The sequence below is a fragment of the Phocoena phocoena genome, chromosome 17 (assembly GCF_963924675.1).
Source record: "Phocoena phocoena chromosome 17, mPhoPho1.1, whole genome shotgun sequence".
In the NCBI taxonomy this organism is placed as follows: domain Eukaryota; kingdom Metazoa; phylum Chordata; class Mammalia; order Artiodactyla; family Phocoenidae; genus Phocoena; species Phocoena phocoena.
The window spans coordinates 9711886-9736874 of record NC_089235.1 but is presented as its reverse complement, the minus strand read 5'-3'; the positions used below and the strand labels follow the sequence as shown (position 1 = coordinate 9736874).

General features: G+C 42.3%; 1 protein-coding gene across 1 annotated transcript; it reads left to right on the top strand.

Annotated features, from left to right (window-relative positions):
• The first annotated feature begins 1252 nt into the window (after positions 1–1252).
• On the top strand, positions 1253–24540 carry GGH (gamma-glutamyl hydrolase). The gene is made up of 9 exons (XM_065895586.1): positions 1253–1483; positions 4412–4526; positions 8494–8544; positions 12305–12389; positions 15695–15833; positions 18260–18366; positions 18450–18540; positions 22512–22649; positions 24156–24540. The coding sequence occupies exons 1-9, from the start codon at positions 1375–1377 to the stop codon at positions 24275–24277; spliced, it is 957 nt and encodes a 318-aa protein (XP_065751658.1). The 5' UTR covers positions 1253–1374; the 3' UTR covers positions 24278–24540.
• The last annotated feature ends 449 nt before the right edge of the window (positions 24541–24989 follow it).

The following is a 24989-nucleotide window of genomic DNA, read 5'->3' as shown; positions in this document are numbered from 1 at the left end:
AAACCAGCTGAGAATGTGAGGCCTTTCACAACATCTTTAACCGCACCCATGGAGCTTATCACTCATCATGCCCTTCTACAGCAGCATTATTTTCTTGCCAAACCAGACTACATATTGCATTCACTCTTCTTGAAATACGTTCTTTCCACAAGTCCTGTTCTCTTTTTTCCTTACTGAATTGTAAACTTATGAAAACAGACTTTGTCCAATTCGTCTTTGCATCCTCCATACTTGGCATTGAGTTGATTTTCAAACACTCTTCAATTTTATTCTGAATTTGACCCTTATAGGTGGGAACGCTCACCTAGTATAAGCCATATCTTTATATTTTGGTTTTCACGCAGAAAGAAAAAGCTGTCTTTCATCTACTTTCCCACCAAAATATGCCTAGTGTTTCTAAATCTTTTAAAAATTTAAACAGAAACCTCAAAAAACTTCTAATGATTAGGAACCCAAGTCATCCTTTCTGCCCCGTTTGTAGGACAGTCTGTGCTTGGGGTCAACAGCGAAGTTAGGAGGCACCGTCTGTGGGCCTAGCCTGGCCTTGCCCCTTTGCCGCGATGCCAGCGGTGGGCCGACCCAGCTCGGGGCTGGGGCGATGCGTCCGTGGACGTGTTCGCATCCATCGTCCTTCCCTCGTCTTCCCTTCGTATAAGCCTCGACCCTGAACACAAATGGCAAGATGTGGAAATTACCTCCCAAGTCACCGTACATCCTTGTATGGAACGCTGGGGTGTCAAAACTTGGCTGCCAGCCTTCCTAAAGACGATTTTAGCAGCTCCCGACGATTTTAGGGAGGGGCTGCCGATGGCGCAAAGTTCTCAGGCGACTTCTAGAACCTGTCGCCAGCTTCCCCTGCTGCCAGGTTACCATTTCGGTCAGGCAGAGACCCTGCGGTTCCCCTTCGACCGCTGGACCGGGCGCCCCAGTTAGCTCTGGGTGACTTAAGGTCACGTCGTGAAAACAACTGAAAGGGCAGATTCGAGGACGTGGAGACCGCCCCGTGCCCACCCGGCACTTTCCCGAGTCTCCGCAGGCGCGGCGGGGCGCGGCGGGGGCGGGGCGCGGCGGTAGCGCCGGCGGCAGCGGCGGTGGCCCCGTGATGGGGCGAGCAGGGCCTCTGGTACCCAGGACCCGCCCGGCCCCGGGCCGGCCCGCCCCAGCCCGCCCCAGCCCGCCCCGGCCCCGCTCCGCCCCCGCTCCGCCCCCGCCCCGCGGCAGACGCGCGCACGCGCCGGGACAGCTTTTCCCATAGGCCCCTGCGGCGGAGCGCCGCCCTCGCCCTAAGCCCTGGATCGCCCAGGAGGCCGGGGTTGAGTCCCTTGGCTGCTCGCCTGCAGTGCCTTTGAAAGGCGGCGGGAGGCGGCGAGCGCGATGGCGAGCTTGGGTCTTCTGCTGAGAGTGGCGGGCCTGGTCCTGTGCGGGGCGGCGAGCCTTGGGCTGTCCGCTTCTCCCGCCCCCACCTCCAAGAAGCCCATCATCGGTGAGGAGGCGGCGGGGGCCGGGGGCCGGGACCGCGGTGGGCGCTTCCAGCAGCTGCGCTCCGGCGGCTGCGTCCTGTCCTAGAAGACCCAAGTTCAGGGTTAGGATGTGTGCCTTCCTGTGTAGCACAGGGGCCAAGCCATCATTTGGATCGTGCTGAAATATAGCTAATTAATGCCTCGTTGATTTCCTCAACTCCAAGGCTCTTAAAATTGGAAGGGAGGAAGGTGCGCTGTGAAAAATCCTGCGGATGGTTTTCTTGTTTGTACTTAGCTAGGAGTTTCTTCTGATTAAACGGATTCTGTACATGCATTATCTTTATTGAAATTTCACCGGCTGAGGGCGCATTTCGAGGAACGATGCATTATAACGTATTAAAATCGAATTGGCTAGATAATCAAGAAATAATGGTATACCTTGGTCTTTGTCATCTCCAGCAGAGGAGGGCAGCAGCGGCTGGTGTGATCCTAATGGCAATTCTGTTCGGTGTTAAAGTGAAGCATGTCATTTTTCGTTTTCGACAAGTGTATGTTTTAAAAAGAGAGTAAAATCAATTTGCATTGCCAGAATAGACATTTGATACTGGGCAGGGGAAAGCAACCCAGGAGAAATCAGCCCGGATTTTAAATTTGCAGAAAGTAACTTGTGTGTGGACAGTTAAGATGGTCTCATTTTAGCTGTAGTGTTATGCCTTTCATATTGTTTTTTGTGTGTTCCGCCCCACCCCGAAGATGGGCACTGTTTTGTGTGACTAAATAGAAAGTAGATGAGCAGTTTTTCGTGTATATTGGTAGTGCCCAGTTTTCAAATGTGTTGTGTATCAGTATTTGGAACTCGGAATGCCTTATTTTATAAGCTACTTAAAATAGTGGTTAGAATCTCCCAGGGGAATTAACTCAAAGTATAATCTCATGTAGTGTGCTGGGAATTGTGGGTGCAGAGGGGAGGGAAAAAGGAAAGAAGAGGAGTGATTGTTTTCTCTTTGCTAGAAACAGTGGTTTCTAGGAAACAAGTCCAGGGTCAAATATAGAAAAAGTAAGTAAGCTTTTGGTTTACCCTGATCAGTTAAGACAAAATAGTTAACTGAATACCTGTGTGCAAGGCACTGAGTTAGGAGTGCAAAGGATCAACGAAAAGAAGCCGCGAAATTCATGAGATGGCCTCAAAGTATGGGTAGAATTTTGGTCCCATCTTGAGGGGCGGGGAATATAGCCGAGCTCTTGTCCCAGGATGGAGAGGGGGTGGGGGAGAAGTTGGTGGAACTTACCTACTCTAATGTACTTTCCTCCTTTCTGGTACCTTGTGTCCACATGTCCCCAGCCCGCCTTTGTGGCACCTCATCCTTGCCTGTCCTGTAACCACTCCATTTCCTATGACACTCCCTAATTATTTCCCTGCCAATTGTTATTGTCCTTAATAAGGGTGATCTTACCGCTCCATGAGGAGAAAAGCAGTCTTACTGAACCAAGTTTGGCGTGTGGCATATATGTTAGCTGAGTGCCTGGTGAATACCAGTTATTGTAAGAAGCTGGGGATACAGGTGACTGACTGATAAGGACGGCCCAGGCCTGCAGAGACACTGAAGGTGTTCCAAATGGTGAAGTAGTGAGCGATACAGGCACAGGTATCCTCTCCGGAGAGATGTGTTTTGATGTGTCCTGGATGCCAGTGCTGTGCTGGGGCTGAGGTTTCAGGGGTAAGAGGCAGCCAGAGCGGTAGGTGGGCCCGAGCATCAGGGTCTGTAGAGTTTGTGAAAGTTTAGGAACCCATCGAAGTGCTCAAGCAAGGAGGTACCCCCTGCTGCTTTGACCTCTCTCTCTTCTCTCTCTGATTTCCTTTCTTGTCACTTTGTCCCCTTGCCAACACAGGACTCTAGTCACAGTCACTCCTTGCAGTGGGACAGGCACAGAGCTGACTCGGGGTCTTTGCACTTGCTATTCCCTCACCCTGGAACCGTCTTCTTCCAGATATCCGCATGTGGCTGACTCCCTCACCTCTCTGAAGTCCTGCCGACAGTGTCATGTTCTGCCTTCTGAGAGAGGACTTGCCTGGCCACCGCATTTAAGAGACTTTCTTCTTTCCTATAGATTGGAACTTACCCAATCCTTCCTTCCCCAAACACACACCTTCTTCTGCTGCTTTACTTTTCTTCTCGGCTCTTACCACCAGCCATCACACTATTGTTTACCCTTTTGATCTTGTTTACTGTGTTTCCTCTCTTCTCTCCCTTCCGCACACTGGAATTAAAGCCCACAAAGCAGGGATTTAGTTTGTTCAGTTCACTCATGTGTCCCCAGCACCTAGTTCAGTGCCTGGTATATAGTATGATTCAGTAATATTTGCCAAAACAGTGAATGGTGATATCATCAGATTTTTTTCCATGTGGAGAACTGGTTGGAGTTGGAAGGCAGTTGCTTAAGAAAGGATGCAGAGAGACCTTTTAAGGGGCTATTATAATAGTCTGGGGTCGGGGGGACGCAAGATATTAGTTGCTTGGATTAAGGTGGTGGTGATGATGTTGGAGAGATATGGATAGAAGATATTTTCAGTCCTTTACTTTGTTGTCAAGGAAACGATGTGCCTTAGAGTGTGTGTGTGTGGGAAGGGAGAGGCCTCCTTCTAGATTGAAGGATCTGTACTCTGAAGTTGATTCTAGCTCTTGTGAAAAAGGCTGGTGCTATTGTAGACCTACTTTGGGGGATTATTTGGCCTCCCTAATGAGGCAAGAGAGAATGCTACTTAAAACTCAGATCAGCCTCCACTACTCCTTTCCCAAATTCTATAGACGTGCTTTCAGGAGAAGCTTCATATTTAATTCTGTGAATTAAATGAGTAGAGTAGTGACATTTCTAGGGTGATGTGTTTCAGTTTCTGAGCAGGAAAAAAGGAAATTGCTTGAAACTGAAACTTTTTTTTTTTTGTAATTTAGGAATATTAATGCAAACGTGCCATAGTGAGAACATGAAAATCCTGGGGAAATACTATATTGCTGCATCCTATGTAAAGTATCTGGAGTCCGCAGGTGCAAGAGTTGTACCCATAAGGTATGATTCGATATTTTTTACTCTGAGTAATAAAAGCTGCAACTGCTGTTTTATCTCTAAAATGATCTTTTATCTCTAAAATGAATGCTTTCTCTCCTATGATCACGTCATTCAAGTGTGTTAACATCACACCTGATTTTTGTCACACATCTAATGCTTAAGAGTCTCTCATTAAGTCGTTTGAGGTGTGAAGCTCTGTGCATCTGTGATATTATTAGACATGAGGCATATGTATTAGACAGAGAATGAAATGAGTCACCTTTCCCCCAGAAAAGGTGATCCTCATCAGACATCGTGAAAGTAATGGAGTGAAGGCATCTACAGCGTCACTTCATCCCGTAATATTAGGGTAAGGAAACACTTAGGGAATCAAGGAGTGTTCTAGAAGAGGACTTTTAAAACACCTTTGCGCTCTACTCTAGAAGTTTGGGGGCTTCCCTGGTGGCACAGTGGTTGAGAATCTGCCTGCCAATGCAGGGGACACGGGTTCGAGCCCTGGTCTGGGAAGATCCCACATGCCGCGGAGCAACTGAGCCTGTGTGCCACAACTACTGAGCCTGCGCGTCTGGAGTCTGTGCTCCACAGCAAGAGAGGCCGCGATAGTGAGAGGCCCGCTCACCGCGATGAAGAGTGGCTCCCGCTTGCCGCAACTAGAGAAAGCCCTCGCACAGAAACAAAGACCCAACACAGCAAAAATAAATAAATAAATAAATTTATAGAAGTTTGGAAATTACTACTACAGCAGTGTTGCTTCAGTATAAATTACAGGTATTGCAATTTTAAAGGAGGTACATTATTTTTGTGATATAATGACCTAGAATAAGAAAATGATTCATGTCATATTCATGACGTGACGTGACAATAAATGATGCATGTCATTTTGATTTGGAAAGAGTTGAATTTTTTAACAGAAACCTTGTAAGTATTGATATTATCTTATCATCCAAAATTGGTTATATTTGGGGGTCTTCCAGCACCCTCACCTAATCCATTATAAGTGATTTCACACACAAAACACAACTGTTTGCTCTGGGCAACTTGTTTTTGTAAATAATTTCTCATTAAACAATTGTAACAAAGAAAAGTACTGCTCAAAAAGAACATTAATACTAAAAATGCAAATATTACAATTTTGAGAATGGTACCACCAAATGGTTTTATGTTTAGATTCATAAGGATTGTCTTTTTGCTTGATCTTTAACATTTAACTGTCTCTACTCCAAGATGAACATTTGCTTTTGACATTAGTCTTCAATTTTATAGTAGCAGATCTAATTTTTCAAATGAAATCTTATTTGGAACCCAGATAACAGCAGCATTTTAGAGCTGAGGCAGAGGTTCTGGACAGTCCTTAGGACAATGTTGCAAAGTTTTGATCCTGGAAGCTTTTTCTGCAAGCTCTTCTTTTAGGACATAGTGCTGATAACACAGGTGGGAGGTGGAGAGTAAAAAGGCAGGTAGGCCAGTTCAGAGATGGCTGCTAGGTGTGAGTAGGCTAGGTGTGAAGTGAGAAGGGCTTGGCTTAGAGCAGTGGTTGTAGGATCGATGGGTAAATATTCTTTAAAAAAAAATCAATAAGACCTGACGAGTAATAGAATGAAAGGGAACAGGGAGGAATAGATGAGAATGACAGAAGTTTTGAAATGGGAAATTTTGAAACTAGGGAAGTTTTGCAACTGATGATTTGTAGAATCCTGGGACTTAAGCCTGAGATACTGAAAACGTGACTGTCAGCATTCAGGTTAATTTCCAGCTTGAGTTCCCAAAGTTCACTTGAAGGTATATTGCTCAGAATTAGAATCACGTGATCCTATAAAAACAACGTAATGCATGGCAGCTTAATTCCCAGAGGAACCTGCAGAGGATTGCCTAATGTAGAACGAGACAAGTGATCACACCAATAACATTGGATTCATTTCTGAATTTCGGATGCTGGGGACCAGCTTCTGCAGTTTAGAAGGAAAAGGAGGAGGATGGGAGACCTAATCCTGGAGCAGCTGAAGAAGTTTGTCTTTGGTGTTCTTCCGCCTTCTGTCTGCTGCCTTCGCCCTCAGGTGGCCGGTGCACTCAGGTTATAATGATCTTCCGCCGCAGGACTAGGGAGACCCACCGAGTGTCCCCCACCTGAGAGCTGGCATGTGGCTGCCCACAGGCTGCTCTTGGTTTAAAAATGTGCTTCATTCACGCAGTGCTTAAAATATGTACGAATCAGAAGACTTTGTAAAAGTCTGAATTTTTGGCTTCCTTTTTTTGAAGGCAGTTTTCTGGAGCTCATTTTAAACGGAGCACGTGCTCTCCATTGGCAACAGTGCCTGTCACTCCTTTTCACGTTGCTGAAGCTGTGTCATTTGCCATCATTACCAGACTTCCGCTGTTTTCTTTAAAAAGAACTTATTGAGAGGGTCTTTTGTTTCAAGAAAGTCTGATAACATGGAAGCACCGTCTGTGTTCAAAGAATGTGACCTGGTCTGTTTTGCCTGCAAGGCCTCTGAGGCGCTTGAGTTTGTGACACCCCCTGCCCCCAACCAACAGTTAAGCCCCTTAATAGTGATAAACAGGGCCCGAAAATTCAGTCATGGACAATGGGGGAGCCATTTACTTAGAATGACTGAAGTGACTGGAAACAGACTGCATGGCTAGCTGGTAGGAGTCCCTGGAGCACAGCTGAGTGATCTGAATCCATCCTGGTTCCTCATGGTGGTAGTGGCCCATCTGGTTTAAATATCCATGGGGAAGATTCTGGGTCCCTGCTGGTTCCTTCTCTGTTGACACAATCTGGGGGGACTGAACTGGCAGAATACTGGGACTCACATCTCATCTTCCTATCACCTCCCAAGTCACAGCCACCTGTCCATCTATCCTCCATTTAAGATGGTGGTAAGCACCACTGCAGTGTCACCCACTGCTTTGTGGCTCTCTGCGGGAGGAGGATTATTATGAATTTCTGAACAGCACAGCTCATTTGGGCTCAGAGGAGAGCCTAGAGGGGTTTTCTGGCAAAGCACAGCTACGTCCGGGCATCATGGTTATCTCCTTAATAATGGGAGAAGTGTCCTAATGCCTCTAAAACTTTCCTGTGCGGCAGAAATGGACTGTAGTTGATATTTGAGAAGGCATTATGCCTTTTTATTCTCTTATACAACCAGAAGACTCTAAACGTAGCACAGTTCTTGCAGGAATTCATAAATAGGATGCTCTTTTCCCTTGTTCTTTCATTCCGTCGAACTTCTGGAAGAGTAACCTGTCTTACTGTGACATAAGTCAAGGTTGTAGCCAGTTGTCACAGACTAATCCCGTGGGTTTTCTCTGGAGAAGGGAATAAGATCATCAATAACGTGGTGATTGTTAGGAAAACCTTACCAGATGTTTGATGAAGGGAACTTCAGAATAATTACCTGGGCAAGTTAGGCCCATCTACAGGGACCTGCATGTAGTCTGTACCACCTAGATCTGAACTCTTCTGACTTGGGAATACACAGTAGTTCTGAGACCTTTGCGGTTGACGGTAGGGGTGGGTTGAAGCAGGGACTTGGCATTTATATTTTTTGCCAAAGCTTCCTGTAGTTAAGATAGGTATGCTAATAAATCTCTTAGTCTTTACTTAAAACTACTGAATATCCTTACTTTTTTTTTTTTTTTACCCTGGCTAGCAGGGAGATTACTGGTACCCAAATCTCATGGTCTTTAATGTTTTGCATATTAACATGTACCTCACAATATCAAATTACATTAGACCAGAATAAAACATGTTTACTTGTCTGATTAGCAAAACAAGGATATAAGTATGTGGTTTTCATGTAGTCTGAAAAAAATGCCTCTAGGAAGGCAGAGAGGTGATATAACCCAGTATTTAAGAATTAGTTTTCACCCGGCTTTTAAAAATTAATGTGCTGACTTCATTTAGAGGCTTACTTTTCTTCTTAAGTTTTGGAAATGGATGTTTTGTAATTATTTTTATTATTTTCAGGCTTGATCTTAAAGATGAAGAGTATGAAAAGCTTTTCAAGTCTATTAATGGGTAAGTTGCCAACATTGGTTTAATATAATGTAGGAGGTCTAAGCAAATGCAAAGAAGTACATATAAATTTAATACATGTTTCTGTGTAGCTATCTTACAGTGGTGTAATATTAGTTTTCTGAGTTGAGAGGTGCAGAAGTCCTGCAGAGAGAAGGCAGGTTAAGAAATAAATGTTACACAGTAGACAACCTACAATTTTTTTTAATGTGCGACATAGTCTTTATTCTTTTAATGCTTGTCTTAAATGTTTTGAAGCCATTTTGGAGGCCGTGGCATACTGCTTGCTTAGGGGATGTATAAGTCTTAAGAATGAGAATACTAATTGGTTATTTTTCAGAAGGTGACTTGGATAGAACTTGGAAAAAAAGTTTTATATCCTCTAGCTTCTTCGCAAAAGATATGATTGCTTAGCTTGCAGAAAAAAAAAAAAACCCTCTTAATCATATGAAAAAACGTGCAACATTACTCACAATTAGAGGAAAGCTAATTATAGCAATTAAAAACCATCAAGTTAGCAAAGAGCAGAAAATGTGCTAGTACTCTGTGGTGAGGGTGTGAGGAAACAGTGTTCTCATCCTTTACTTATGGGAATTGTTGATCCAAATAATCAATAAACAATTATTAAGGAATAGAAGAGAGTTTTATTCGAGCCAAATGGAGGACTATAGCCCAGGAAGGAAGTGCTCTGGAAAAACACGATTTTATATCTTGACAGAGCAAAGAACTTACATCAAACACAACAAGGGTACATTCCTTCAGGGTTTTGACAGACAGATTAGCACATATACAATGAGTCAGCTTGACCTTGGTGTCTGGGAAGGGAACCTTATCTTTGAAGGACTACTAGCATGGACGTCATAGGAAGGGGAGACATTTATCCCCGTCTTCAAAGTGGACTTTTTTTGAAACTTCTGGATAATGCATTATTTTCTTAGTGGTTAAAGCAGTTGTACAGCACTTGTTTGATGCACCATAAGATAGGCTGTTCTAGTTAGCATAAAGTTCAAGCCAAATCATGTGTAAGCCAGGATGATGTCCCCATACCTCAATAGGTGAAAATTTCTTCCATCAGGGTGTGAGTTATATAGTCTTTTGGGGGCAGTTTTTTTTTTTTTTTTTGTGGTACGCGGGCCTCTCACTGTTGTGGCCTCTCCCGTTGCGGAGCACAGGCTCTGGACGCGCAGGGTCAGCGGCCATGGCTCACGGGCCCAGCCGCTCCGTGGCATGTGGGATCTTCCCGGACCGGGGCACGAACCCGTGTCCCTTGCATCGGCAGGCAGACTCTCAACCACTGCGCCACCAGGGAAGCCCTTGGGGGCAGTTTTACAGTATCTATTGAAATTAAAAATGCACATACCATATGACCCAGGAAACCCTTCAGAGGAATTTTATTTTACAAATATAATCAGCCCTTTTAACATATACACACAACTATATATAAAATAGATAACCAACAGGGACCTACTATATAGCACAGGGAACATACTCAATATTTTATAATAACCTATAAGGGAAAGTAATCTGAAAAAGAATATATATACATACATACATATACATACATATATGTATAAAAAAATGAATCACTTTGCTGTATACCTGAAACTAACACAACATTGTAAATCAACTATACTTCAGTAAAAAGAAAATAATAAAACAGAAAGAAAAATATAATCCCCCCTTATGTGAAGACTTAGGCCCAAACATATGCATTGTAGAATTGTTTGAAATACTTCTGATTTAGAACCCATCCAACGGTCCATCAGTTGGGAATTGGATAAAAAAATAGACTATATGCATATTTTAGAATATTATGCACAGGTTAAACATGAGGCTATCTATAGATGTGCCCTGAATCACTATTGTTCTGTGAACCATGTGATAAGAAGCAAGGCACATAGTGGTGTGTATAGTATACTACCATTTACTTTTGTTTTTAAAGTTGGGGTGAGGAGATATGGTGGTTATTTCTTTTTTCTTTTTTTTTTTTTTAAAGAACACCCATCTTTTTTTAACATTAATTAATTAATTTTTGTTGCAGTGAGTCTTAGTTGCAGCAGGTGGGCTCCTTAGTTGTGGCTTTGTAGGCTCCTTAGTTGTGGCATTCGAACTCTTAGTTGCAGCATGCATGTGGGATCTAGCTCCCTGACCAGGGATCAAACACACGTTCCCTGCATTGGAAGGCAGATTCTTAACCACTGCGCCACCAGGGAAGCCCCATAATGGTGGTTATTTCTGATCAGGAGTGGGATGGAGGGAGTCTATTTTACTGTAAAGCTTTTATAAAAAGAACTTTTTAAAAATTTTAGAAAACTGTTCATTTATTAATATTTTTTTTAAAAAAAGCTATGTTCAAAACAGTCGTTTGTATTCACCTCAGTTTGGATCAGTAAATATTTACAGGAAAGTTAGTTCAATTTAGTGAAACACTTACAATGCCTGTTATATGCAGTGTACTTTGGCATGGACAAAGATAAAGAACTCCAGGAGAGAGTATATGGTAGAACCTCAAAAATATCCAGCAGGCAATGAGCAGGACTCTAATGCCACTTCCGAAACACCTTTACTGAGCCTTGTATGCAGTTTTTATTTTGCCGGGGGGGGGGGGGGGGGGGGGGGGGGCGGGGCTTGCAGAGATGAAAAGGCAGAGCCTTGCTTTGGAGGAGTTTGTCAACCGAGAGGGACAGTCAAGTTTTACTTATGAATGGACTTTGAGATTAAACATACCAAGTTTGTTCAGAGGCAGCTTTTTAAATACTGAGTCAATGAAAAGGGAGAACTGCTAATGAGTCTTCATTAAGCCACTTTAAACTGTAGGGTTTTCTGCTTGGTTTTGTGGCAGATGTTCTGCCTTATAGTTTATATATTTCCTACTAGACCACGATCCTACTAACAGCAAAAAGTACCCATCTTTGTCTCTGTGGGCTAATACCTATTACTGAATGAACACAGTCTCAAAGGTGATATTTCACATGTCTCAAATTCATATTGAAGTATTTTTTAAAAATTTAATATATTCAACCTTTGTAATCTCTGTTGAATATCCTTAGTTACTTTAAGAGCTTTTTAGAGTTAGTTTACAAAGTTGATATGAAAACATAAATATTTTTCTATCTCTCTCCTTTATGGGTAGGGTAAAATAAAGTCAAATGCTTGTGACTCTCCTTTTTCTCCTAGAATTTTTTTAGAATGGTAATTGTGTTCTTTTTCAAAATTTTCTAACACCATTCTTATTTCTGAAGAGATTTCAGGGTAATAATAATAAATTTAAAATTCCATGGATATTTAATTCTAGCCTACTCTATTTTTATGACTAGTTTGTTCTTTATTGTTAAAACAGATTTCTTTTGTGAGCTAAGCCTGACTCATGATTATGGACCTGCAATTGATTTTGGCATCTCTGATCATCTTAATTTAAAGCTAGCTATACTTGGAATTTTATTTCTACTTGATTTCTAGCTGTGTGTACTCTCCTCCCCTCCCCCCATTTATTTTACTTTAATTTATCCACACTCTATTTCAGAAATAAACTTGTTTATCCAAGAGGTTTGGTAGAATACGCACAAATGCATTGTTAACTGCAATAGTTTACAAATGGGTGGGATTGTAAATATTTTGTATTTTCTTTTTGCCTAATTTTTCTCATTTTCTCTAATGATCTTGCTGCTTATGTAGTAAGGAAAAGTTGTTTTAAAATAAAATGATTGTTTATTTTCTGGGAGTGGGGAGGGGTTGAAATGCACGCTGTTTGATGTTGTTTCAGGATCCTTTTCCCTGGAGGAAGTGTTGACCTCATGAATTCAGGTTACGCCCACGTGGCCAAAATATTTTACAAGTTGGCCATACAGGTAAACCTCAGTTATTTCTTATTATTCCAGGTGAGCTTTTGTAATTTTCCACGAGGATAATTCCTTTTTTAAGCACGTGGTAATACTTTCTGCACAATTACCCTAGTCTCGTCACACCTTTAACTGTTGGGGTGCCTGTTCTTTTCCAGCCAGTGGCAGCTCTTGGCCATTTTCTCTGCGCTTCATTTAATTCTGGGCTCCAGGGAGCCTCAGGGCCCTGCTGGCCGGCCCTCTCTGTTTGGGCTCATTAACGTGAACCAGGCCCTTATGGTGGCCGAGTAAGCTGTCTTCATTATGTACTGGGCATTGTTCATGTGTTGTGTTTTTTTTTTTTTAATTATTTTTTTGGCTGCGTTGGGTCTTTGTTGTTGCGTGCGGGCTTTCTCTAGTCGCGGTGAGCGGGGCTACTCTTCATTGCCGTGCGTGGGCTTCTCATTGCGGTAGCTTCTGTTGTTACGGAGCACGGGCTCTAAGCATGTGGGCTTCAGTAGCTGTGGCATACGGGCTCAGTAGTTGTGGCTCGTGGGCTCTAGAGCGCAGCTTCAGTTGTGTGGCGCACGGGCTTAGTTGCTCCGCGGCATGTGGGATTGTCCTGGACCAGGGCTCGAACTGTGTCCCCTGCATTGGCAGGCGTATTCTTAACCACTGTGCCACCAGGGAAGTCCCTGTTCATGTGTTGTTAATTCTCATCTCCTCTCCGTGCAGTGACTTGCAGAGCCTCTCGATTCCTTTTTAGTCTCCTAAAAAGACTGCTCCTGCCTTTGCACCATAGCTCAGACCCTGGCTATTTCTCCCCTGAACTGTTAACAGCAATTTTCTAATTAATCTTGCTGGTCCTACTATCTCCCCCAACCTTAAATATTTCCCTAAGAAACTGCTTTTAGCATATGAGATGCTTGTTTGAAAACTTTTAATGGCTTGGCTTGATGACCTGTAGCCTTTTATAGTCTTTGAGTCAAGATATACAGTGTGTCCACAGCTCACCTTTTCCAGACTTTGCTTGTGCAGGTAATTGCAGCCAGGCTGGTATTTCCAGGACATACTCTGTGTCCTCCTACTTTCAGATCTGCTTAGGCTGTTCCTTTCTATCCCATCCCTAATTTGTGCCTTAGCCAGCTTTTCAGGGAAGCCCAGAGACAGAATATCTTGAAGTTAGCTGTTCATGTCTCATCAGATTGCATGGCTCTGACACCCTTTGAGGCATTCCTCATTTCATATCATATGGTTCCATGTACTTAGTACATGCTCAGTGGATATTTTTTGGAAAAGCTAGCGAACAAAATTGAAATTTTATAACATGAGTGATTTAAAATGCATTTGGAAAGCATATATATGAACATTATAAAGCCACTCTTCCTTTGCATATAGAGACTCATGTAACTGGCTTGTTCAATTTAAAAAAAAAGGAGCCACCTAACCCGTAAGACCCAAAGGCCTATTTAAAAATATATAATTAGGGCTTCCCTGGTGGCACAGTGGTTAAGAATCTGCCTGCCAGTGCAAGGGACACGGGTTCGAGCCCTGGTCCAGGAAGATCCCACATAATGCGGAGCAACTAAGCCCGTGCACCACAACTACTGAGCCTGTGCTCTAGAGCCCGCAAGCCACAACTACTGAGCCCGCGTGCCACAGCTACTGAAGCCCGCACGCCTAGAGCCCGTGCTCCGCAATGAGAAGCCCGCACACTGCAACAAAGAGTAGCCCCTGCTCGCCGTAACTAGAGAAAGCCTGTGCGCAGCAGTGAAGACCCAACACAGCCAAAAATAATAAATAAAAATAAATAAATTTTTAAAAATGTAATTAGCTACTTGAAGATTTCAAAGCAAAGAAAAAAGCTTAGCAACCTTGAACTTCCATTTAGCTGTAGCCACTGGGGTCCACAGGCCCTGATGAAGAAGCCCTGAGAAGCGATTTCTGTGAGATCTATTCGGTTTCACTCTGTGTCCTTTGCTCTGTTGATCACAACAAACAAAAGATGTGGTCCCAGCAAGTGGGGATTTAACATTTAGTTCAGAAATCAACTTTGGTGTGCATATGGAAACAGAGAACAGTTCAGCCCTCTTTTGTGTTTATTGTAAGTGGATGCAGTAAGACCCTTCAACATAACATATACAATTCTAACTTCTAAAAATAAAATTTTCCAGACTTGCATATAAAAGTATTAAAATCCTATCTTGAGATAGGAACTATAGGAATTAATGCTGTTCTATATTTTTCTCATTGAAGAACAGAAAAAAACTCCCTAACAATTTCCTCATTTAAAATGAGTTACTGTTAGGTTATATATATATATATATATATATTTTTTTTTTTTTTTTTTTTTTTTTTTTAATTAATTTTTTTTTTTTTGCGGTACGTGGGCCTCTCACTGTTGTGGCCTCTCCCATTGTGGAGCACAGGCTCCGGACGTGCAGGCTCAGCGGCCATGGCTCATGGACCCAGCCGCTCCGCGGCATGTGGGATCTTCCCGGACCGGGGCACGAACCTGCATCCCCTGCATCGGCAGGTGGACTCTCAACCACTGCGCCACCAGGGAAACCCCGTTAGGTTATATTTTACAGTCTATGCAGGAAAACCACTGCTTTTAGAAAAGTTACAAAACCCAGTTTTGTAACTATCAGCACACTTGTGTTTAATCTTTGGTTAATCAGAAAATTCAGTTGCCGGAATGCTTCTCCCCCAGTCACACTGGTTGTTGTGACTTCCTCTGAAGAAACCCAGTACATTTGTACTTTTTTAGTTGACAACTTTTACTCTCTGAAATTTTATTTTACTTTTGCTTGCCGACTGTTCCTTTCCTTCCAGATCATGGCTTTCACCTGATTTAAATCTGATTAGCTGAAGGTGGTATAATGCAGCTGTTACTATAAATTCTGAGATAATGGAGGAAAGACTTCCATTCAGAGTATGTTCAAAACTGGACAGTCATTTAAAGCAACAAGATTTGTAGAAAATGTGTAAATAGGCATTTATCTAGCATTATCCTTGATATTTACAGTCCCTGAGTGTTACATGTGTTGTCTGGTAGTTGACTGGCAAATGTCTGTATCTTTCCCAGCACAACTGAGTTTGGATAGTTTGGTTCATTAAACCTGAACTATTATGTGGGAGCTTGATCGAAAGAGAAATTAAGTGATATCCTACTGATAGAAGAGAGAGTAAGTGATAGCCTACTGCTATTGATCCTGGAAAACTCCTTAGAAATCCATATATACCTCAGGTGCCAATCTTGTATGACAAATCAAATGTATAATTTTTATTTTGAAAAGTTTGCGTAAGCTTAGTTTTCTCTTTATTCTGCACAGGGTTTTGGTAATGGAGACTATTTTCCCACGTGGGGGACCTGCCTTGGATTTGAAGAGCTTACGTATCTGGTCAGTGGAGAGAGCTTATTAACCCTCACAGATACTGTTGGAATTAAAATGCCACTGAACTTCACTAGAGGTAAGAATTCTCTTTTGATCCTGAAAAAAATATTAACTGGGCAGGATTAATAAGTTGCAAATATCCGAGTAAAAATATGTTCATAACATTTGTTAATTTTTTAATTATTTGCACAGGCTGAAGATGTGAATGACCACTTTTTGTACTGAGTTATAAAGTTGGCTTAAGGAATTTTGAATGTTGATAACTTATTGCTTCTGGTGACGTCAGGACAGTGCATGATTCAAAACTCTAAAATCAGACTTGGTTTTGAGTCCTAGCTTTGTCACTTCTGCCTTGGGGAATCATTTACCCTCTCTGAGCTTTAATTTCCTGATTTGTAAAAGTGTTTACCTCTTAGGATTTTTTTGTGAGGATTAAATAAGATAATGTTTTCCAGGTACTCTGATAAGCACTTTAAATATTACTCTAATAAATGTTAGCTATTATTATTATAGTCAGCATTTTTCCCTTGGCTCTGTACTCTGTTTCGATCCCAGATAGGGTGCACTGCAATTCCATTCTAGTACTAACAACCTGGAGTTAGCACAGACTCCAGTTAAAGGTTATCTCCGTGACTAGACTGCCCTTAATGTCGGATACCAGCCACGAGTCATACCCCGAGGCCACCCATACATCTGATCAGATGGCCATGAATCTTGGGATTCCCACCATCCCCCTCGGGTTTAATAATTAACTGGAATGACTGTCAGAACTCAGGAAAGTGCTATGTTTGCAATAAAGAGTTTTACTGTAAAGGATACACATGGGGCAAGGTCTGTGAGGGAATATAGAACTTCTTGCCCTCTCCCTGTTGAGTCAGGGCACGTCACCCTCCTGGCACATCAATATGTTCACCAGCCCTGTAGCTCGGTGAACTTTGGTGCTCAGAGTTTTTATCGGGACTTTATTATGAAGGCATGGTTGATTAAATCATTGGCCGTGTTATTGAACTCAGTCTTCATCCAGTCCCTGTCTCATCCCTGGAGAACAGGCTAGCTCAAAGTCAGACCTACTCTAGAAGTCCAATGCATGTCCATTGCACTACAGAGCCAGGTAAAGTCAGACCTGCTATAATCATGTGTTTAGTTTTTCTGATAACCAGCCTCATCCTGAAGCTGTCCAGGGGCCACCTTGTGTCACCTCATTAGCATTACAAAGACACACCTATCAGTCAGGAAATTCCAAGGGTTTAAAAGCTCCCAGTCAGGAACCCAGGACAAAGACCAGACAAATGCTTTATTTACCAATCTATGTAAATAGATCATGATTCTTGGAGGTTACTTGATTTCTGAATCATCAGAATTGAATGTTGAATGCTACCAACCATTCCTGTTCTCAAAAGGATTTTGGATAGAAAGTAGTAGTTGTTATACATAGAATCTATAAAATGCTCTATACTTTTCAAAGCTCTTTCTCACATTATCTCGCTTAATTACTGCAAGAATCCTGTGGGAAATGTATGTATCAGGTCAGTCTCTTTTGGTTGTATGTGGTTAAAACCGAGTTTATACAAAAAAAGGAATGAAATCCGCTGAAGTAAGGTATCAGCGGATTTTTATTATGTAGGGCTCTGGGATTCTAATGGAAGCCATTAACATCCTGAATGAGGGGTTCATTGAGGGACAGCTGGCGTTAGGGCCTTGAACACCGTCAGGCTTTTCTTATCCCTTTGCTGGCATATGTCTGTGTCAGACTCCAGAGCCTTCATTGAGGTAAATTGCTTCTTCTTTTTTTTTTTTTTTTTTTGCGGTACACGGACCTCTCACTGTTGTGGCCTCTCCCGTCGCGGACGGAGCACAGGCTCCGGACGCGCAGGCTCAGCGGCCATGGCTCACGGGCCCAGCCGCTCCGTGGCATGTGGGATCTTCCCAGACCGGGGCACGAACCCTTGTCCCCTGCACTGGCAGGCAGACTCTCAACCACTGCGCCACCAGGGAATCCCATTGCTTCTTTTGATCTATTTAGTGAGTAGAATTATCTTGGCCTGGGTAATGTTTTTTCCTACGTTGTTGGTATTTTTAACCGTTTAAGTCCCAGATACCTTTGAAAATGTGTTAAAAGTTCTGGGTCCTTTCCTGAGAAAACAAATATATACACATGTGGAAAATTTCACCTATTTTTCAGCGCTGTCTAGAGAACTCATTTCAAAATCCTCTGCTTACTCTATGGCTAGCCTGCTCACTACCACGTCTGAAGAATTTTAGTTATTTATGTTACAGTTCTACAAGAAAAGTACTTAAGTATGGAACATATTTGGAATTGTGTGTTAAACTTATTTTGTGCTTGACTAGAATACTTCTGTGGAAACGATGTGTTTGCATATCATTTAGTCATCTTGATTATGTCTTAACAATGGCCTCTCTCTGGCTGAAGATCAGTTGACTTCAATGGATTTTATCTTTTCTGTGTTTAAATTATTTCTTTTTATGCTTGAATTATTTCAGGTCCATTGCAGAGCAGAATGTTCCAGAATTTTCCTGCTGACTTGTTGCTGTCATTAGCAATGGAACCTCTGACTGCAAACTTCCACAAGTGGAGCCTCTCTGTGAAGGTATCACATTAATAACACAATGAAATTAATGCATTTAGATTTACTACAGAAGTAATTATTTTGTTTTTATTTTTGCACTTTAGAATTTTACAATGAATGAAAAGTTACAGGCGTTTTTCAATATAGTAACTACAAATACAGATGGCTCTATTGAGTTTGTTTCAACAATGGAAGGTATGTATCACTGCAGATGTACAGTTTATTTTACTTATTCTATTTATTAATTTTGATTTTATAGTTCTCTTATGAATAAGATCATGCTACTTTGGGGACTGAAGTTAGAAGTTAGGGCATTTTTGGAGACAGGAGGCCTGTTTTGCCCATGTTCCAAATCAGTTGTGGTTTACCTGGGTCACCTTCTATGATAGGGTGATGAAAAAGGGAAGTGAAGAGTAAGGGAGAGTGGATGAAGAAATAAATGGAGAAAGTGATTTCTGTTTCTAGCAATACTGCAGCTTAAGTACGTGCTGCAGACAACAGCGAAAAATGTGACTGACATACAGAAAAACATCTTCCTAAGTAAATACATTGATGAAGTGACAGTAAGGGTGTTCAGGCCCCAAATTGCAGGAGGTAAGTGGAGTATTTAAACCAGCCTTATTATTGAGTCAGGAGAGCTTGAGATGAAGCTCAGGACCCCCCTCCCTGGAAAGTACCCCCGTGGAGCAGGACGCGGAAGGCTGGACCCTCCGTGAATCCTGCCTGCACAACTGCAGGGAGAGTTTGCCATCCTGAACCGTAGCGCTAAGCGGGTGGGCTGGTAAATCAGTAAAGCCCCGAGTGTTTTCATGACAGGCCGGTCTAGCGTGGCCCACGCTATACGAACTGGGAAGTTTGGCACATCTTGAGTCAAAAAGTGTGTTTGAAGTTATCTCGGACCGATAGTGCCTCAATGTGCGTGTCAGAAACAAACGTCAGTAGTGCTCTCTGGAGGAACCTGCATTTTTCCGGGACTTTTAAGAAGTTTCGGTATGAGGTTTTATGGAAAGTGATTGGTTCACAGCCAAAACATCACAAGTGCACAAGGAAGCCAAGTACCATGAATGAGAGCTTGCAGAAGCAGTAGGTGGTCTCTCAGCTGGCGAGACTGATTGGTGCTACTGGCGAGGCCCGAGCACTGGTCTGGAGTCAACTGGGACGAGGCAGAAGTAGTTCACGCTACTCGCAGGTTGTGGCCGTATCACTGGCTCCCTTGTTGGGGGAGGTCAGATGTCTGAAGGTTCAGAAACGACCTCCCCGGAATTCTGGGAAGGCTGATGAATCCAGTCTGAAGTGAACCACTCTGAGCTTCTCTCTCTAACCCTGTTTCCCCTCCTGTATTTCTTACTTGAGTTGACAGCATTGCCATCCGCCACATCATCTAGTGTTGGCTGTCCTTGACTTCCGACCCTCATCCTCCACATCTAAGAAGTCCGTGCCACTTGCTACTTCCCACATCCTTCTTGGGAATTCTTCTTCCCAGATCTCTCTATTCCTCCTGTCCGACTGCAGCATAAACTGCCTGCCACCTGTGTTGCCGCAGGAGCTCCTAACTATTCCACAAACCTGCCTTCCAGCCGGTCACCAGCAATCCCCCGAGATTCCAGTCTGACCACATTGCTTGGGGAGAAAGCTCCTCAGTGGCTCTTCAGCACTTGGAGGATGGAGTCTGGATTTCCCAGTCATTTACTCAAGGTCTCCCCCACAGCCATCGCTAGCCTGGATTCCTTGCACCCTGTTCGGTACACACAGCCCTCTACAGAGCAGCACTTCTTGCCCCCGTGCTTTTCCTTATGTTCTTTCCTCTCCTCTGAAAAGCTTTCCTTCCTCCCCATTCCCTTCTGCTGATGGCCTCTTAGCTAGCTTTAAGAACTCAGGGCAGTGGTCAGCTCCTGGAGGCCATCCCTGCCCGTTATCCTTTCTCGCTACATCCTCAGTGCTCCTCCTTTATACTTGCTCTGCACTTCCTAGGAATGTCTCTTTGCACTTATTTGCTCATGTTCTGTCTTTCCTCCTAGGCTAAGACCTCATTGAGAGCTGGGACTCTGTCATTCTTTGTGTTTCCAGGACTTTATGGAAATCTCAGTAGATGTTGAATAGATGAGTAATTATTTAAATGAAAGAGTATTGGCTTGGAAATTAGGGAATAGGACTTCATGTTGGTTCTGTTCCTGGCTATGTCATCATACCAGGCTCATTTGAAACTTTTATCTTCTGAAAGTTTTCTGACACCTACTAGATAGAAACACTTGAGATGCTCCTATATGCGCATTTCCTTCCTGTTCTTGATATTTTGTTCTAAATTAGTGAGCCAGGGCATGATTCCTAGAGTTGTCAGGAACCTGCATTGATCTTTTGTTGACGCAGTAAATAAATGAGTAAATAAATGAGTAAATCTCAACTTGCTTCTGAATGTCAGTGTGTATCTCTGTCCTATCCATTCATCTAGCTGAAAAATCTTTATTACAATTTATCACTTAGGGTATTTCTTTTTTTAAATAAATTTAATTAATTAATTAATTAATTAATTTATGGCTGTGTTGGGTCTTTGTTGCTGCATGCAGGCTTTCTCTGGTTGCGGCGAGCGGGGGCTACTCTTCGTTGAGGTGCACGGGCTTCTCATTGCGGTGGCTTCTCGTTGCAGAGCACGAGCTGTAGGCGCGTGGGCTTCAGTAGTTGCGGTGCGTGGGCTCAGTAGTCGTGCCTCTTGGGCTCTAGAGCGCAGGCTCAGTAGTTGTGGCGCACGGGCTTCATTGATCTGGGGCATGTGGGATCTTCCCGGACCAGGGTTTGAACCTGTGTCCCCTGCATTGGCAGGCGGATTCTTAACCACTGCACCACCACTTAGGGTATTTCTTATTCTAAATAATACTTTTCATATCTCAAAGAAATATATTAGAAGACCTGCCTTTCAGTTACCTATGTGTAACAGTTAATTTCCTGGTCATCCAGCCTATGGGTCTCCTGCTGGTGGCATCACATGTGGTTCAAGACAGAGAAAGAGAGTATGTCACAAAGAAGGAGGGAGGGGGGAGGGGCGCAGTGGGGAGGGATGGAGTAGAGTGACCGGAGCTGCTTGCTGGTAGGTTCTTTTCTCTTGTGAATCTAGACTGAAGAAGGCTAGGATAAAATAGGTTTCCTTCTTCTGACATGATCTCTCTTAGCAGAGTCTCATGGGATGTGCGGACAGTGCCCTTTTCCCTAGATATCTCTACTTTTGGATAATTCATTTCTCTAAGTATTTTCCCGTGGTAGTCAGGATTATAATTTCAAAGCAAAAATAATAGAGGGAGGATTTTTTTTTCAATTAAAATGAGGAAAGGCATATGTGAAGAGAAAAAGAGATGAGTATAGATATTTCTCAAAAGGTAAATATTACACATATTTTTTAAAAATTATGGAATTTTAAAACGATATTTAGAAGTAGAGAGAGTAATATAATGATCCCCTGGGTACCTTTCTCTAAGCTTCAACAACTATCACATTTATGTGGCCATTCTTGTTTCATATCTATTTTCTCCTCATAACCAGCTTAGTTTTTGGAGTAAATCCTAGGGATCATATCATTTTTGTATATAAAGATATTTAAGAATTCTAAAAATAAGTGAAGTACATTACCAAAAATCTTTCACACCAAATTTAAACTTTTAAAAACTATTTAAAAATTGGCAGCATGAAACCGTGAACCTTTCCATAGACTGAGAGAGAGACACAGTTGAGCCTGAGACTTCTGTAAAAGGACACTAAAGATGCTGGCGTAGTTCATGCTCATTTGAATGTCATTATAGGAGGGGTGAAAATGCGGTATGAAGTGGGGGGAAGAGCGTTGTAGAAGAAACGTGTGACTAATCAGATGTGCGGTTGACTGTTGAGCTGGGGTATATTCAAAGGCTCAGTTATTTCACTCTACTCTGATCACCTAGTAAACGGAATCGTATTTCAAATTATAAAAGGTCGTGAGTCAGTGAAATGTTGTATTGTGAACTTTCACATTGACCGTGAACTGAAATTGTTTGTGTCTGAGAGAACGTGCACAGTTTAATTGTGTCTGACATTGGGTGTTATAAAAATAATGTTTTACACAGCATGTAAAGCATAATTTAATTAAGTAGCATCCCAGACCATTGTTACTACTTAATACTCACCAGTCTCTGTTCTTTGTGCAGGATACCAGTATCCGGTATATGGTGTCCAGTGGCACCCAGAGAAAGCTCCTTATGAGTGGGGAAAATTAAAAGGCATTTCCCATGCGCCTAATGCTGTGAGGGCTGCATTTTATTTAGCAGAGTTCTTTGTGGCTGAAGGTAATATGGGGCAGGGGTTACAATTTTGTCTCTCTAGTGTGGTTTTGAAGGAAATTGCCCTCATCTGAACTTCGGTGTACTTTTACTCTATAAATGTTTTGTAGGTTTAACTTTTAAAAAAATTAATTCATGTGAAAGCCCTGAAATTGAGATATTAGTCATTCAAATCAAACCAGGACAGTTCTTTCAGTTAACGGTACTGTACAGTCTAAAGTGGGCTGATTTCCTGAACAACAGCATAAAGATTGTTTTGTTTTGTTTTCTTGAGTCCTTTTTTTTTTAGATTCCCCTCCAATTACTCTTTTTAGGGATAATGATTTAATTATGACATTCTCTGAGGATTAGATCTTACTTTTCCAAGACAATTATGTAAATTGACTCTATACTCATCAGTCTGTGGTTTTAAGGCTGCCTATCTGTAGGTATTGGCACAGTGGAGAAAGTTAATACGCTTTGCCTGCTTTTGCATGATGAAAACACAGGCATAGTCATGCTAGGTTATGTTTGTGGGTAAATTGAGAATTTGGTTATAGATGCTTGGGTTTTAGTTGAGTGATATGGGTGTAAGACAGAGCTACGAACACAACTTGCAAGGGATTAGGGCGTCGCTCTGGCAAGTCGCGGCCCCGGGAAGATTTCCATGAACTTTGTTTGCATCCTCCCTTCACGCTTGCCCTGAGGTTTTATCAACCCTCCGTCCACACTCGCAGGTAAAGTGCTTCCTCCTGAGTTCACTGTGGTTTAGAATTGTGCTCCGGTGAACGGGTCATTTCATTACAAAAACCCCAAATTAAAAAAAAGTTCTCCCAGGTGTAGTATTAGTCGCAAGAAACATTTTCATGTCTTTTGTATAGGAGTAATGAGAACAGCAGAGAGCAGAGCAAGGCTCCCTGCAGCAGTATCACAGGAACGGCTACATGGCCTTCATTTTCCAATATCCCTTTCTAAAAATGCCACGGAGGCCTGTATTTACTTTATTTTGACTTTAGGGTAAAGTCTGAGCCCTCACCCCCTCACACCTAAAGTTTAGCCATGCGACTTCTTTGTGCCTCCTTGCTTTTCAAATTTCTGCCTTACCTGGGGGAGATGCCTCCCTTCTCCCCTGCCTCAGCTTTGCCAGTTTCTCCATCCTCTTGAAGCGTCCTCCTGATTAGTCTATAAAAACTTCTGTGTGGTGACTAGACAAGACTTCTTGAGCGTTAGGACCTTGCCTTGTGGATGTCGCCATCCCCAGGCCCTACATCAAGCTATGCACACAGTAGGCGTTTGAATGAAAGGGGAGTGAGCGCCACGTGGGGTCTGGTGCAGGGTTAGCACGGCTGCTGTCAGGAAGGCTCTACTCCAAATCAGGTGCTGCTTTATTTGGGGGAATTTGGTAAGACGTTTCTCCTTTTTGCTGGTATTATCCCACTTAATAATGCTGATCAGAGGAAGAAATATTTTAAAGTAGCCTTTTGAAAATTGTATCCTATCTTTTTAAACATTAACGCTTTCTTTTTCTTGCAGCTCGGAAAAACAATCACCATTTTGAATCTGATGTTGAAGAGGGCAAAGCACTAATTTATCAGTACCGTCCAGTTTATACTGGGAACATTTCTTCGTTTCAGCAAAGTTATATATTTGATTGAAAGCCTTCAATGTGTTAACAGAGAAATTTTGATTAACTCCGTGATTAAACTGTTGTAATAACTTGTTACTCATGACGATAATAGAAGGCCACAGAGATTCCTTTTCTATGACGTTACTGGCTCTGATTCTTCATTCAGTATATTTGACTATTTATTTTCACATTTGATAATCAGTCAGTGAGACAGATACATAATCTGAGTGTTTTTCATGGAAAAGCTTTCTTTTATCTGCAGGTTAGAAAAAAATAAATGTATTGAAAATACAGATATTTCATTTTTTCTAATTGATTGATTCTGGAAATACATACCACTCCCTACCCATCCACCTACCTCATCCTTGCTGAAGACTCTTTATTTTTTTATTAATTTTTATTGAGTTATAATTAACATACAACATTATATGAGTTTTAGGCGTGCAACATAGTGACTTGATATTTGTATACATTATAAAATGATCATCACAGTAAGTCCAGTTAATGTCACCATAGGAGATTGTTACAGTATCATTGACTGTATTTTCTCTGTGTATATTACATCTTCAGGACTTAACTTATTTTGTAACTGGAAGTTTATATCTCTTAATCCCCTCTACCTACTCTGCCCTACCCCCTGCCTTTCTCCCCTCTGGCGACCACCTGTTCATTCTCTGTATCTATGACTGTTTCTGTTTAGATGTGTTTGTTCATTTGTTTTATTTTTTAGATCACATATA